Below are 12,989 nucleotides of genomic sequence, written 5' to 3' on the forward strand. Positions count from 1 at the left end.
ATCCAAATTTATTTCACTATAATTTTTTCTTAAGATGCTACTGCCATAAGAATGCCACATGTCCATTTTCAATAAAAAATCTCCAATAGTTTTCGATACATTCGAAAAAATCGATTTTCATTTTGTAACTTAAAAGGGCTGTAACTTTTTTTATGTGCACATTTGTACTAAAGTAAGTTAGGTTCAATCGAATTATTTTTGGTCCCAGAATATGTGATTAAATTTATGACCTGTATTTTTGTTACACCCTGTATTTTAGGGCAGGTACAATGTCTAATAGCATCTATCGTTTGCTTAATTTCCCCCTATAAGAAAACCGACCATTTAACTGAGAAATCACCTGACCCGACCGTAAATTTAGGTTTTGTGGTCTTTGAGTATAGTTTTCACGTATCCAGTGTGGATTTACCTCTTTTAAATACCTTCAATTTTGGCGATTTACATTCCTACAGAGTGTAAATATTGTAGGTCTGGATCCCGCGTATGAAAAAAAAGTTGATTAATAGCAAGCTGAAAATTTGTTAACAGCTTAAGGGTGTCTAGTCCGATAAACTTTGATATATGGGAACACTGGAACAGGGGCAGTTTTAATTGTGGAACAGATTAAAAATTTGGAACGGTCACACCACGAAAACGGCACATTTATTTTGTCCGACAGAACAGACTTAAACTCTTTGAACAGAGATTAAACTCTCATGCAAAAATCAGACTGCTATTTATCACCAAATGGGCGTTTTAATGAGTGGAACATATAGAATATGTCAAATGCCAGGAATTATGGCAGGTGATAAATAGCAGTCTGATTTTTGCATGAGAGTTTAATCTCTGTTCGAAGAGTTTAAGTCTGTTCTGTCGGACAAAATACATATGCCCTTTTCGTGGTCTGACCGTTCCAAATTTTTAACCTTTTCCACAATTAAAACTTCCCCTGTTCCAGTGTTCCCATATATTAAAGTTTTTCCGACTAGACACCCTTAAGCTATTAAAAAATTTTCAGCTTGCTATTAATCAACTTTTTTTTCATACGCGGGATCCAGACCTATTGTTTCTTCGGAAAGATATCTTCTTAACGAAGTTATCGGTAGTTACAATTTTATTCATCATCACCTCAATAAACTGTAATAATCTACGGTCGTAGTCATGTTCATTTAATTCTTGCAACAACTCGATGTTGTAGGGTTTAAATGAATTCTGATATAATACACGCAAGGATGAAGAATCACCCACATATCATGTATTTGTGCAACTTTACGTGAGGATTCACGTATGTCGATCTTCTTCGAAACTCTGCATTAAATCTAAAGTTTTATTGTAATTTACCTAAAGTTTTATTAACAGTTTTTGGTCTACCTGTTCGAATGCCATCTCTTTACTCGTCCAGTTTCCTCAAAGCGCTTCACAATAATTTTTATCGTCTCCTTATGGATAGGAGAATGGATTGGGAAAGTATTGTTGAACAAGTTGGCTATCTATCGCTGTAGCCCCTCATCATTAAAACAGTAATTCGTTCTTTTTCATTAAAAACCAACTTTATTGTAGAGCTTTTAAAAAAACATAACAACTGTCAGCTTTAGTTGAACTCGTTGAACTACGTTTTGACAACGTAAAATTTGACGTAAACTTTATATCAAATACTATTAACTGTAATACAACCAACTCCCACAGAAATCTGGAAGCACGTTGCCACTAGCGCCACTGTCGGCTTGAGTTGAAGTACGTTTTGACAACGTAAAATTTGACGTAAACATTCAAATTTAATTTTATAAATTTTTGGATAACGAGCTAATTTTGCTAAATTAAATTAAAATAAATGTAGTTCAAACACTTATACAAAAACAATAATAAAGGAATTTTATAAATGTAAGGTTAGATTGCTCTGGTTATCTACTCATACCGCTAGATGGCGCTATTTTTTTGCTTCCTCAAAATTAATGGAAAATATCAGGAGTTGTATGTATTAGAGTCAATAGTATTTGCTTATATATTTACTTTGTTTTTTTTTGTTACTACAACGTGATGTCAAGCATTAATAAAAAAGGATTTCGATCTAAACAATAATTTATTAAATAAGTCAAAATAAATAACAATCAACTACAATCATTTTTCTCAAGGGTGAGATGTGGAAGAACTTCCAGAGTTGGCAGAAGTTCCTGGATAGTAGGCAGAATAAGCCAGACTCTGTGGGTCATTGGCGACTGACCATACTCTCTGGTAAGGACCACCGGTGTTTGGTTCCCAACCAGGTTCGTATGAGCTTGGTGGAGGAGGTGGAGATGCTGCTGGAGCTCCGTATAATGGTGCTGGAGGTTCTGCTGGTGCCATGGACATCATTGGCATGGGCATACCTTTAAAGTATAATGACATTTAAATTAAATAGCTGAAAAATGATAGTTGGCGTAGGTGTCACATAAAGGAGTTAAAATCTTTTCGTTGAAAAAAATAGAAAAATTCAAACAATATAATGTGTGTTCTATATGAACTTTTATTATCTCGTAACTCCGTACTTTGACACATTAGAGTGTGTTACGGTTCTCTACTGTTACTATTTATCTAGCAACGGATTAAAGATTCATCTGTCAATTTCCAAATCAAAACCTCAAATTTGCTTTTGGTTTTTTGTGCTTTCACGTTTGAAAAAAATTTCTAATTTGCATTAAACCAAAAACCTACTTCTCCTTCTTTTTATATAGACATGACTCTGCCTGTTTTTTAAATGTGATTCTAGTAAGTTGTCGTTCCATCGTTTTCGTGCTCTTCCCACTGATCGTCGTCCTATTGGGGAACCGTCTTTCGCTGTCCTTACTACCCTATTTATTGTTATTCGGCTTTTATGGTCATTCCATTCTATTCTTCTGTTTTTTACCCAGTTATTAATGTTGTCCACCTTGCATCTCAGTCGTATATCTGTACTTCCCATACCATACCTTTCTCTAGCGTCTTACCATCGATTTTTGGTTTTTGGAGTTTTCATCTCCGCTGTTTCGAGCAATTTTTTTGTCCTCTCTGTGTCGGGTCGTGTTTCTACCGCGTATGTCATTATTGGTCTGATGACTGTTTTGTAAATTCTGCCTTTCATTTCTTTTTCGATATTTTTATTTTTCCATATTGTGTCGTTCAGGCAACCTGTGGTTTTGTTTGCTCTATTCACTTGATCTTCCACTTCTGTTTCGAGCCTTCCGCAGCTAGATAGTGTGATGCCTATGTATTTAAACTCCATAAATTATTCTATTATTTGACCCTCCAGCTCCAGTTTACATCTTATTGGATTTGCTGTTATAATCATGCATTTCGTCTTTTTTCGGGAACTTAACATGTTAAATTTTCTGGCGGTTATGTTAAATTGGTGCAGCATACGTTGTAAATCATCTTCACTTTGAGAGATTACTACAGCATGTTCTGCATAGCAGATTATTTTAAGTTGTTTTTCTCCAATTTGTCATCCTTTTTTAGTTCTTACTTTTTTATTATTTCATTCATGATCAAGAGATCATGTTGAACAATAAAGCACTCGAGGAATCCCCCTGTCTTATCCCATTGCAGCTTCAATTGGGTCAGTTAGTTCATCTTCTACTTTTACTTTTATTGTGTTGTTCTGGTAGATGTTTTTGCCTATTCCAAACCAAAAACCGATTAGTTATACTTAAAATGTTTTGCAAAATCCGCTGAGCCAGGAAAGGCGAAATAAAGACAAACTGTAAAAAAGCTGTAGCTTTTAGATCATTTAACGAATAATGTTATACAAAATACATAATATTTGTCATACAAATCTTTAGCAAAAAATTTAAAAAAATAAAATTTGTTTAATATAATAATAATTTTTTTGTTTAACATGGCTCTTTTTGTGGCAACAAATTGACATTTACAAAAGCTTTAGAAATATTATGAAAATATCTCCAATAAAAGGCTAACTTTCTTATGTTCTTAGCCATGATAGGTATGGTGTAAGAAATATTAGCATATCATACAGTGAAGCACCGTTTTGGACAAAGATTATTTGCGATATTTACGTTAATATTTTTCGAAACTATTTTTTAAGTTTCGTATCACAGTTGTGAAATTTATAACTCAAGAAAATAAGACATTTAGTCATTGAGTGAGAATAATGATAATGTTGCTTTACTCCTACGTATTGGGTCGACACTAAAAGCTTCAGTGCATACAGACGTATAATCAGTTCTTTTAATAAATATGTCTTATCTGGTCTAACACAACTTTATTACGTTCTTCGTTTATTAGACATGGGTATCTTTGTATTAATTTTCGTTTTTTTTTATATCCATTTTTTCAATCTCTGTTTGCTGCTAGCATTCTTTCTTTATAAGTTCTTACTATATTAACACAAGAAATAGAAACAAAATTGGTGTTTGTGAAAATGGAATTAGGAATTTAGAATTGTGCTGAACTATTGGAGGACTTAATGTGGTACAGCTCATTCAGCTTGAAAGACTGAGGTGGCTGGGTCATGTGGAGAGCATGAATTTCTCCGAACCAATAAAAACTAAACTGAAGAACATATGTGGGAAATGGTAGAAACTAGCCACTGTCGATAGGAAGTGAGACATATGAATGAATAGCGAATATCAATACATAATAGAGTTGAGGAATCAGTGTTAATTGACGAATATTTGAATCTATATAGTTACATTATTTTGTTATCTAAAATGCTAATATGTTTTAATATACTTACCTGATTTTCCGATGAACTGGTAAACGACGAAGCCAATAACGATAAGAAGAGCCAGTTTGCTCATAATCAAAGCTTTAGTGGCCTTAATAAGACTGAGTTTGATGAACAGAGGTTGAAGAAGTTTCATTTTCAATTTCAACAGCAACAAAATAGGGAACAACAGTTTCTTCTTTAAACCAATACCTCTTGCTAAAATAAACAAAAAATTACTACGTATTATAAATATGTTTATTATACTATGAAAATTAATTCAACTTTGTTTCAATGAATCACGGAAATGTCAAAAGTACTTATTGCTAATACAGCATGGCAAATGTCCTTATCAATATTATTTTTTGCTATTTAATAATATCTTTGATAGTCTCTCTTCTTTTCTGAGATCCGTAGGATGGTCCCAAAAAATGATGGATAGGTGCAGTTACAGGTAATCTGGAGAAATTGGAAGTGAGACAATGAAAAATAGTGGCACAGGACAGATAAACATGAAAGACAATGGTAAATGCGGCAAAGGCTCACGAAAAGTAACACCTTTTATGATGATGCTGATTAAAATATATTCAACAAGTTTTTTTTTTATCAAATAATTGTTTGATAGACGTTTTAATAGGTAACAAGAAAACGATAATGACAAGGACATGGATAAACCCACACACATTAGATCAAGGAAAATATGGGTTAATCCAGACTATACTCCAGGTAAAGATTTAAAGCAAGAGAGGTCCAAGTAGACAAGGCGAAAACGGCGGGTTCGTTGGAAAAATATTCCCATGAGATTTTTTTGGATAATCACATTCGTGAGACACCCCAGAATAAGGTTCAGGAAGTCGCCCACGCGAAAAGTGGTCCATTTTTTTTTTAATATTTTTTTAATCAAATTGCAAAGATCCAAATGTTCGGCCCGGAAATTTTTTTTTTAGATTTTTCGGACCATTCCGGTGAGAAAAGGTCTCTTATAATTTTGCTCTAAAGTTGATCGTGTTCGAGTTAAGAGCAATTTAAAATTTGAAAAACGCGAAAATGGCCATTTTTAAGACTTAATAACTCGGTTAAAAATGATTATTATGAAAGTCAAAAAGTGACTAAATCAAATGTGGATCATGGTCCTGAAGAAATTTGTGTCATTAATTTATTACTAAGCTGTTATTTTTAATTATAAATAATGAGTGGTAAGATCGTATTGACGCGGCTGTAAATGTGAGTGCGAGTGAAATGCGCCATTGGACTGCCTGAATGGCATCTCTTTCGCACTCATCATGGACGGCCGCCTAATACGTGCATGGCGCTCATTATTTTTACTTAAAAATAACAGCTTAGTAATCAAATAATAACAAAAATTTCTTCAGGATCTTGTAGGGGGGCTTTAAACTTTGATTTAGTTACTTTCTGACTTTCATAGTAATAACTTTTAACCGAGTTATTAAGCCTTGAAAATCGCCATTTTTCGGTTTTTTCAAGTTTAAAATGATTTTACCTTGAAAACAATTAACTTTAGAGAAAAATTATAAGAGACCTTTTTTATCCTGAATAGTCCAAAAAACCTAAAAAAAATTGTTCCGGCCAAAAATATTGATTTTTGCAATTTGATTAAATTTTTTTTTTTTTTTAAATTTGGATCTCTTTTCGCGTGGGCGACTTCTTGAATCTTATTCTGGAATATCCCATGGGAATATTTTCTCCAAAGAACCCGCCGTTTTCGCCTTGTCTAAAGAAGATGAAGAATTTTCTGGCTTGCAAATCTGAGCAAGTGGTAGAAGCAACACTACCAAGATATTTCGCAGTGCAATAAATAAGGTTCGTATTACTATGCCATCGTCCGGAATTGATAAGGCACTTTTAGAAGAAGAAGAATATTATCGTAAACGACTGTTAGTTTCTGTTTAAACTTACATTCACTCTCTGATTCGTTGGATACGACATCCAAACCGCTTTTTGGATTATAAACGACTTCTGTTTGTTCCATGAGTGCTTCTGGAACCTTGAACTTAAATTCGTGGGTGTTGAGCACTCTGGTTACTCTCTTGTAGATAGCAGCATCAATATTCTAGAACATTAAGAACTAAGTTAAATTATCGGTGTTTTAATATTAACATAATAAAATGACGTGTGGTAGGTACTTCAATATCTCTTGTTCTTTTTTGTGTACCTACGTAGAGATATACTATAGCAATATGATCAGTAGAACGACTAAAAATTGATAGAATAATTATTTTTGATCATTCTAGAAAATGGTCATTTGAATCGAAAACTTAAATTTATTAACAATTGCATAAAATATGTTTATTCATCCAAAACGCGCATTAATAAATAATATTATAGAAGGAGCCTATAAAGGCTCTAGTATTTGTCAAATTGGCAAACAAACATCCTTTATCGAAAAATAGATCAAGGAGACAAATCACATTATCAATGATTTACATTACATTTTTCTTTGTCATAGACACCCATACAGTATTTTAAGAATGGTTCCAAACAAACAGTATATGGTTTGTTTATTTTCTCTTTGTTTCATATATTATGAAAAAGCTTTTGGTAATGTCCGATAATATTTAAAATCGAAGCATCTTGTAAAATTGATCCAAAGTTTTGTGAGAAAAATGAAAAAATCTTGAAATTCAAAAATATCTGGTTCTTACGGCACGCGGCGTAAAATCGTAAAAAGTATAAAGCAGGGCTCAGTACTATACCCAAGGCTATTATTTAATTTATATCGGTAATATTGTAGTATATCTATTATTAGTATATCTGTTATAGTCAAAGCCCAAATTTCAGGCACTCCTAGGTTTGACTAGGCAATCCTCAGGTCTGACTGACGGTCTTAGTCAAAGCCCGAAATGAATGACAGTTTCGGCCTTTGACTAGTCAAACCTAGGAGAGACTAAGTTGGTCAGGCAAAGGTCGAAATTTAATTTTGTGAAATCGGGATTTTACTAGGCAAACACCGATCAGCTATTAAAATGTCGTAATTTGTTAGATTAGGTTTAATAAAACGTCATTTTTTAATTTTAATATCTATTATTTTTATATTGTCGTAATTAAAATAAAAGTGTTTATTCTTACATGTTGAGGCATAATGGCATTTAGAGTTGCACAATACGTTGGGCCTTTTAAACTAACATAATTTTGAAAATCATTTCTTATTGCAGTAGCATTTTATAAAGCCTTGTCCTCAAAATTTACAATCTTTTGTACTAATTTCTCTTTGAGGCAGCTTAACGTTGGAACTGAAATCTTCGAGATTAAGAAAATTCTCTTTGCATTTTCTTATTTGATTTCTTGAAAAATGTGTGTTTATTGTTCCGTTTTTAGTACCAACTCTATATAAACTGTCAATTGTTTTATCATGTATGATTATGATACCCAAAATATTTCGAGCATCTCCTTTGGCTCTATCAAATGGCTCTATCAAAGGAGATGCTCGAAATATTTTGGGTATCATACAAGATAAAATAGTTGACGGTTTCTTAATCTCGAAGATATTCCAGACGTTACGCTGCCTCTAAGAAAAATTAATACAAAAGATTCTAAATTTGAAGGACAAGGCTTTATAAAATGCTACTGCAATAAGAAATGATCTTCAAAATTATGTAAGTTTAAAAGGCCCAACGTATTGTGCAACTCTAAATGCCATTATGCCTCAACATGTGAGAATAAACACTAAGTTTTTTATTTTAGTTGCGACAATATAAAAATAATAAACATTAGAATTAAAAAATTACGTTTAATTAAACCTAATCTAACAAATTACGACATTTTAATAGCTGATTGGGGTTTGACTAGTCAAACCACGATTTCATAAAATTTAATTTCGACTAGTTTCGATTTAGTCTCTCCTAGGTTTGACTAGTCAAAGGCCGAACCTGTAATTTATTTCGGGCTTCGACTAAGACCGTCAGTCAGACCTGAGGATTGCTTAGTCAAACCAAGGAGTGCCTGAAATTCGGTCTTTGACTATAACATATCTATAGGATTGCCCAAAAGATACAGGCTATTTGGTTTAACTGAAAGTGGATGAGCAATATACTCTGTGATTTAAAAATCAGAAAAGAGCTAAAAGAAAAGATATACTGAGGCCTGCGTTGGTATACGGTGGTGAAGTGCGACCTGTAAAGAAGAGTCAGGAAAAGAAGATGGAGGTATCTGAAATGAAAATGTTATAGTGGAGGTTGGGTAAGACTAGAAGAAACAAGATCAGGAAGGACGTGCTTAGGAAAATAGTCGAGGTGACTAAAGTTTCAAAAAAGGTTCAATGGCAAAGAAATGTTTGGTCACGTCAGATGTAGAAATAAAAACTCTGTGGGATGAAGGATAGAACTGTTAGAAGTTGAGGAAAAAAGAGATGGAGAGGAAAACCAAGAAGGAGATGAAAGGACTGTAGGTGTGGCAGAGGACATAAGAAAGAAAGGTTTAAAGGAAGAAAACACGATGGACAGAAAACAGATGAACGGTGAAGAAAAGTCAGAAAGAGCAACGAGAGAAAAAAGAAAGTAATATACAGAGAGACTGATTTTAGGAACAAGGCATTTTAACAGTTGAATTTAGTCTTTTCGCTTAAAGCTCCTAAAAAATTAACAACTCACGAGGTTCCTAGAATTTTTTATTTACAAAGATGTTAAACTTCTTAGGTCATATTACCCACGCCGACTACCCAGACAAGCTGGGTAAATAAATCCTTCAGTAAAAAACGGAGAAAACAAGAAGTAGGAGACAATCAAACGCGTAGATTAACACGAAGGAAAAACTAATAGGTACAAACTCCATGATTTCATTAATATGTAGTTATTTCAAAGGAAAGAAACATAAAAATAATAATGAACCACGAAAACCCTGTAAAAATATTGATACTAACGATAATTATCTGTCTCTAAAGAAAAAAAGAATGAAAGAAAAACGTTGCGAATTTCCTGAAATAAAAAATTAATAACAATTTTGATAGTAGCAGTATAAATATTATTCAAGGAAGTTAAAACATGAAAAATGTGGATAACCTTACCAAATTAACGTCTTTAGTGTATTATGTAACTAATTCAAATATAAAAATCAAAAAGGTTTTGGGTATTCATTCTGATTCAATACAATTTAGTGATTCAATACAAAAAGTGATTTATCTTTCTAGTCAACAATAATGAAAAAAAGATAATAGGAATAGAACAGTAGAAATCAAAATATTTTCAAGGTGGCTTTTGTTTTAATTAGTCAACAAATAATATTCTGATAAATATAAAGACAACAAAACTTATAAAGATAGAGATTGAAGCCGACAAAAATTTGAATATATTATTTGAGAACTATAGCATGGATAATATTAAAAATGGAATTTGGAACGAAATGAAAAATTTATGTGAAATATAAATTAATAATAATAGACTTTCAACGAATTCTTAACGAAGATATAGATCTAGGTTTTGGTTTATTTATTCGAGTTTTTGGAGCTAACTTTGAAGTCTACTATACTTAATTATCACCAGATGCATACCCGTATCACATTTATTCACTAAAAAATACTTTCAACGAATTCTTTACGAAAATTTGAATATTCGTATATTTCCATGAAATATAGAGCTTTGTTTTGGTTTATTTATTCGAGTTTTTGGAGCTAACTTTGAAGTCTACTATACTTAATTATCACCACATACATACCCGTATCACATTTAATCACTAAAAAAATACTTTCACAAAAAAATCACCTTAGTATTCCTAACATCACTTTGAATGTGAAGCATATTATCCAAATATCCTAGAACATTTTGTTTGACACAGTCAATTTCGATGCAGTTATCCAAAACTGTCGAAACCAATTCATCCCCTGATCTGGGGGTGCCTTGTCCAGTAACGAAGACTGCGAATAATGTAATAGGCACCACAAACCTCCACATGTTGATGAGAGAACAATAAACTAAAATAATTGATGATGAATTGACATGGGCGCAGTTATATACAGAGCATTATAGAGGTCAGGGAACGATTGTGAATGAATTATTAATAGGCAAATTAATTCTTGTATAGGTTTCTTTCTGTGTATGGTGTGGTTCCGCTAAAAGATCCGGTGGATGTTTTGGTATTCTGATGGCTGGTATGCGTATTCACTTTTTAAATGCTCGTGCTCGGAATTATGTCAATAGCTCGGAATACTATTGGATTTTAATTTTGGAAAACCGAAAAACGAAAGTGCATTTATAAACATTTTAAATTCCGAATTAAATGAATATTTAAAATATTTACTATTTTATTTGGGTATAAGCCACAATTTAAGTTTGAAATTAAATTTATTTGACGTTTCGATTTCTACTTCGGAAATCGTTATCAAAATACAAAACATTAATAAATTAAACGAATCTTGTTTTTGTTCCTTGTTTAAAAAGTTCTTCTAATATTTTAATTTAATCTCACTCATTCATATTAATAATTTAGACATATTATATTATATATTTTAAAGTAGATGACTTGAAAAATAATATTGGCAATATGAGTTCCATTCCTGGGACGACTTTATTGAAAGATATTTCATTTGATTACATGAAATCAACTTTAACATAAGAATATCCGTCAGAAACATCACAGCATGTGATTTGTCTTTAGAAAGACTACCTCATGCAATAACGACAGTAAAATTATCGTGTTCCCATAGTAAATCACGTGAAAAAAAAACAGGAACAAAACCTCATGATATTATCAGTAGTAATTGCACAAGAGCTCTAAAATTCTATATTAATTTTAGAGATCGAGTGCAATTTGTTGCGATTATTTCATGAATAAAACTGTTCAAAACCAAAATTTTATTGTAATTTATTTATGTAAGTACAAATTAGTACAATTAAACACACAGTTGTTATAAATATGTATTTCACGGTTGAAAGTCATCACTTTTATAATTTTTAAAACATTTGTCATTAATGTCACTGAATGTATTTTTTCGTAGCAACGAAGGGAATCTGACGTAATATGCATGACGACGGGCAATTATCAAAAAAGTTATCAGTAGTAATAATCCTAGGACATTGATAATTGTTCGAAAAAATTTTATAACAGATTTCGAAAGCTTGTTGCTTGGAAACAGACCGACGCCGTAGGCGGAGGTCTGTTGCCTGTAAGCAACAAGCTTGAGAAAGTTGTTAAAAAATTTTTGAGCATTTATCAATGTTCGAGGGTTATTCAGATAGAAAATTTTTTGCTGGTTATGAAAAAAAAAATACAGAGCAGAAACAATTTATTTAAATGTGCAATTAATAAAGGAACAATTAGAAAAATTTAATGAAGATCCAGACATGTTAGTTTCTATAACTAGTAAACAGTATTCTTTGGTATATTTGATTCGATAATTTCATTAATATTCTCATCAGTATTACAACCAAATCGTGACATTTTGAAATATTGAATATTTGAAATGTCAAAATCGAAATGAAACGAAATGTAGGTATCCATAGCTACATGATTGAGTGAAAACAGCCCATGGGATCTGTTTTCAGTATAATGTTGGTTTTATTGGTTGTATTCAATCAGATGACCACAAATTAATTGATTTCATTGGATTACTAATTGAGCAAAAAATTTTCAGTTTAATTTAGATTTCTGTAGCTTTCTATTGGTCAGAATCTCCTATGAACGAAATAATCCATATAACTATATTATAAAAAATATGGCTTATTTACAAATGTGCCACTAGGTAAGACGTATCAGCTATATAATAGTATTTTCAAATAATAATGAATCCTATATTACAAAATTTTGGTATAGCAATGGCTTCTGCTTTATCTCCATTGTTGGCTAATTTGATTATAACCAAAATTTTGGACTACCAATGGCCTCTACTTTATCTCCATTATTGGCTAATTTATTTATGGTAAATTTCAAAATAAATATCATTTCAAGACAAAATTTAAAACCCACAGTATGGTGGAGATATGTAGACCAGGTGTTCTCCATATGGCGTCATGGATCAGAGTTGTTGGATACATTCCGAAATAATATAACCAATTAAGAAGAGACAATAAAATTTACCATGAAAAAGATATCAGACTCAAGTGGTGCATAGAAAACCAACACACACCAACAGATATCTAAATTACACATAAAATCACAACATCAATGTTAAAAAGGAAATCATTAAATTCTTTCTTATACGATAGATAATAAGATATTATTTGTCGTAACGAAAATTCATTCTTAGACGAAAACCATTTGTTAACATCTGTTTTATTAAAAAATGATTATACTTTGTCGTTTATAAATAAGGACTTTTCAAGAATGGACCGAATGGAACAGAACAACTTAGAACGGGATCCCATACCATTCACAATAATTAATA

The 12,989-nt window shown here is 32.0% G+C and overlaps 1 protein-coding gene across 1 annotated transcript; it reads right to left on the reverse strand.

Annotated features, from left to right (window-relative positions):
- Nucleotides 1-2,040: 2,040 nt before the first annotated feature.
- Nucleotides 2,041-10,593, reverse strand: LOC114324580 (uncharacterized). The gene is made up of 4 exons (XM_028272445.2): nt 10,372-10,593; nt 6,575-6,728; nt 4,688-4,876; nt 2,041-2,345 (listed from the first exon to the last, which is right to left on the reverse strand). The coding sequence occupies exons 1-4, from the start codon at nt 10,558-10,560 to the stop codon at nt 2,107-2,109; spliced, it is 771 nt and encodes a 256-aa protein (XP_028128246.2). The 5' UTR covers nt 10,561-10,593; the 3' UTR covers nt 2,041-2,106.
- Nucleotides 10,594-12,989: the final 2,396 nt, after the last annotated feature.

Source organism: Diabrotica virgifera, chromosome 6 (assembly GCF_917563875.1).
Source record: "Diabrotica virgifera virgifera chromosome 6, PGI_DIABVI_V3a".
Lineage (NCBI taxonomy): Eukaryota > Metazoa > Arthropoda > Insecta > Coleoptera > Chrysomelidae > Diabrotica > Diabrotica virgifera.

Excerpts from the sequence above, each read along its gene's own strand:
- LOC114324580 (XM_028272445.2), bottom strand. The coding sequence starts at position 10,560 with ATGTGGAGGTTTGTGGTGCCTATTACATTATTCGCAGTCTTCGTTACT. Across the intron at positions 6,729-10,371 it reads GTGATGTTAGGAATACTAAG|AATATTGATGCTGCTATCTA; the intron begins GTGATTTTTTTG and ends TTAATGTTCTAG. Across the intron at positions 2,346-4,687 it reads CCAGTTCATCGGAAAATCAG|GTATGCCCATGCCAATGATG; the intron begins GTAAGTATATTA and ends TATACTTTAAAG.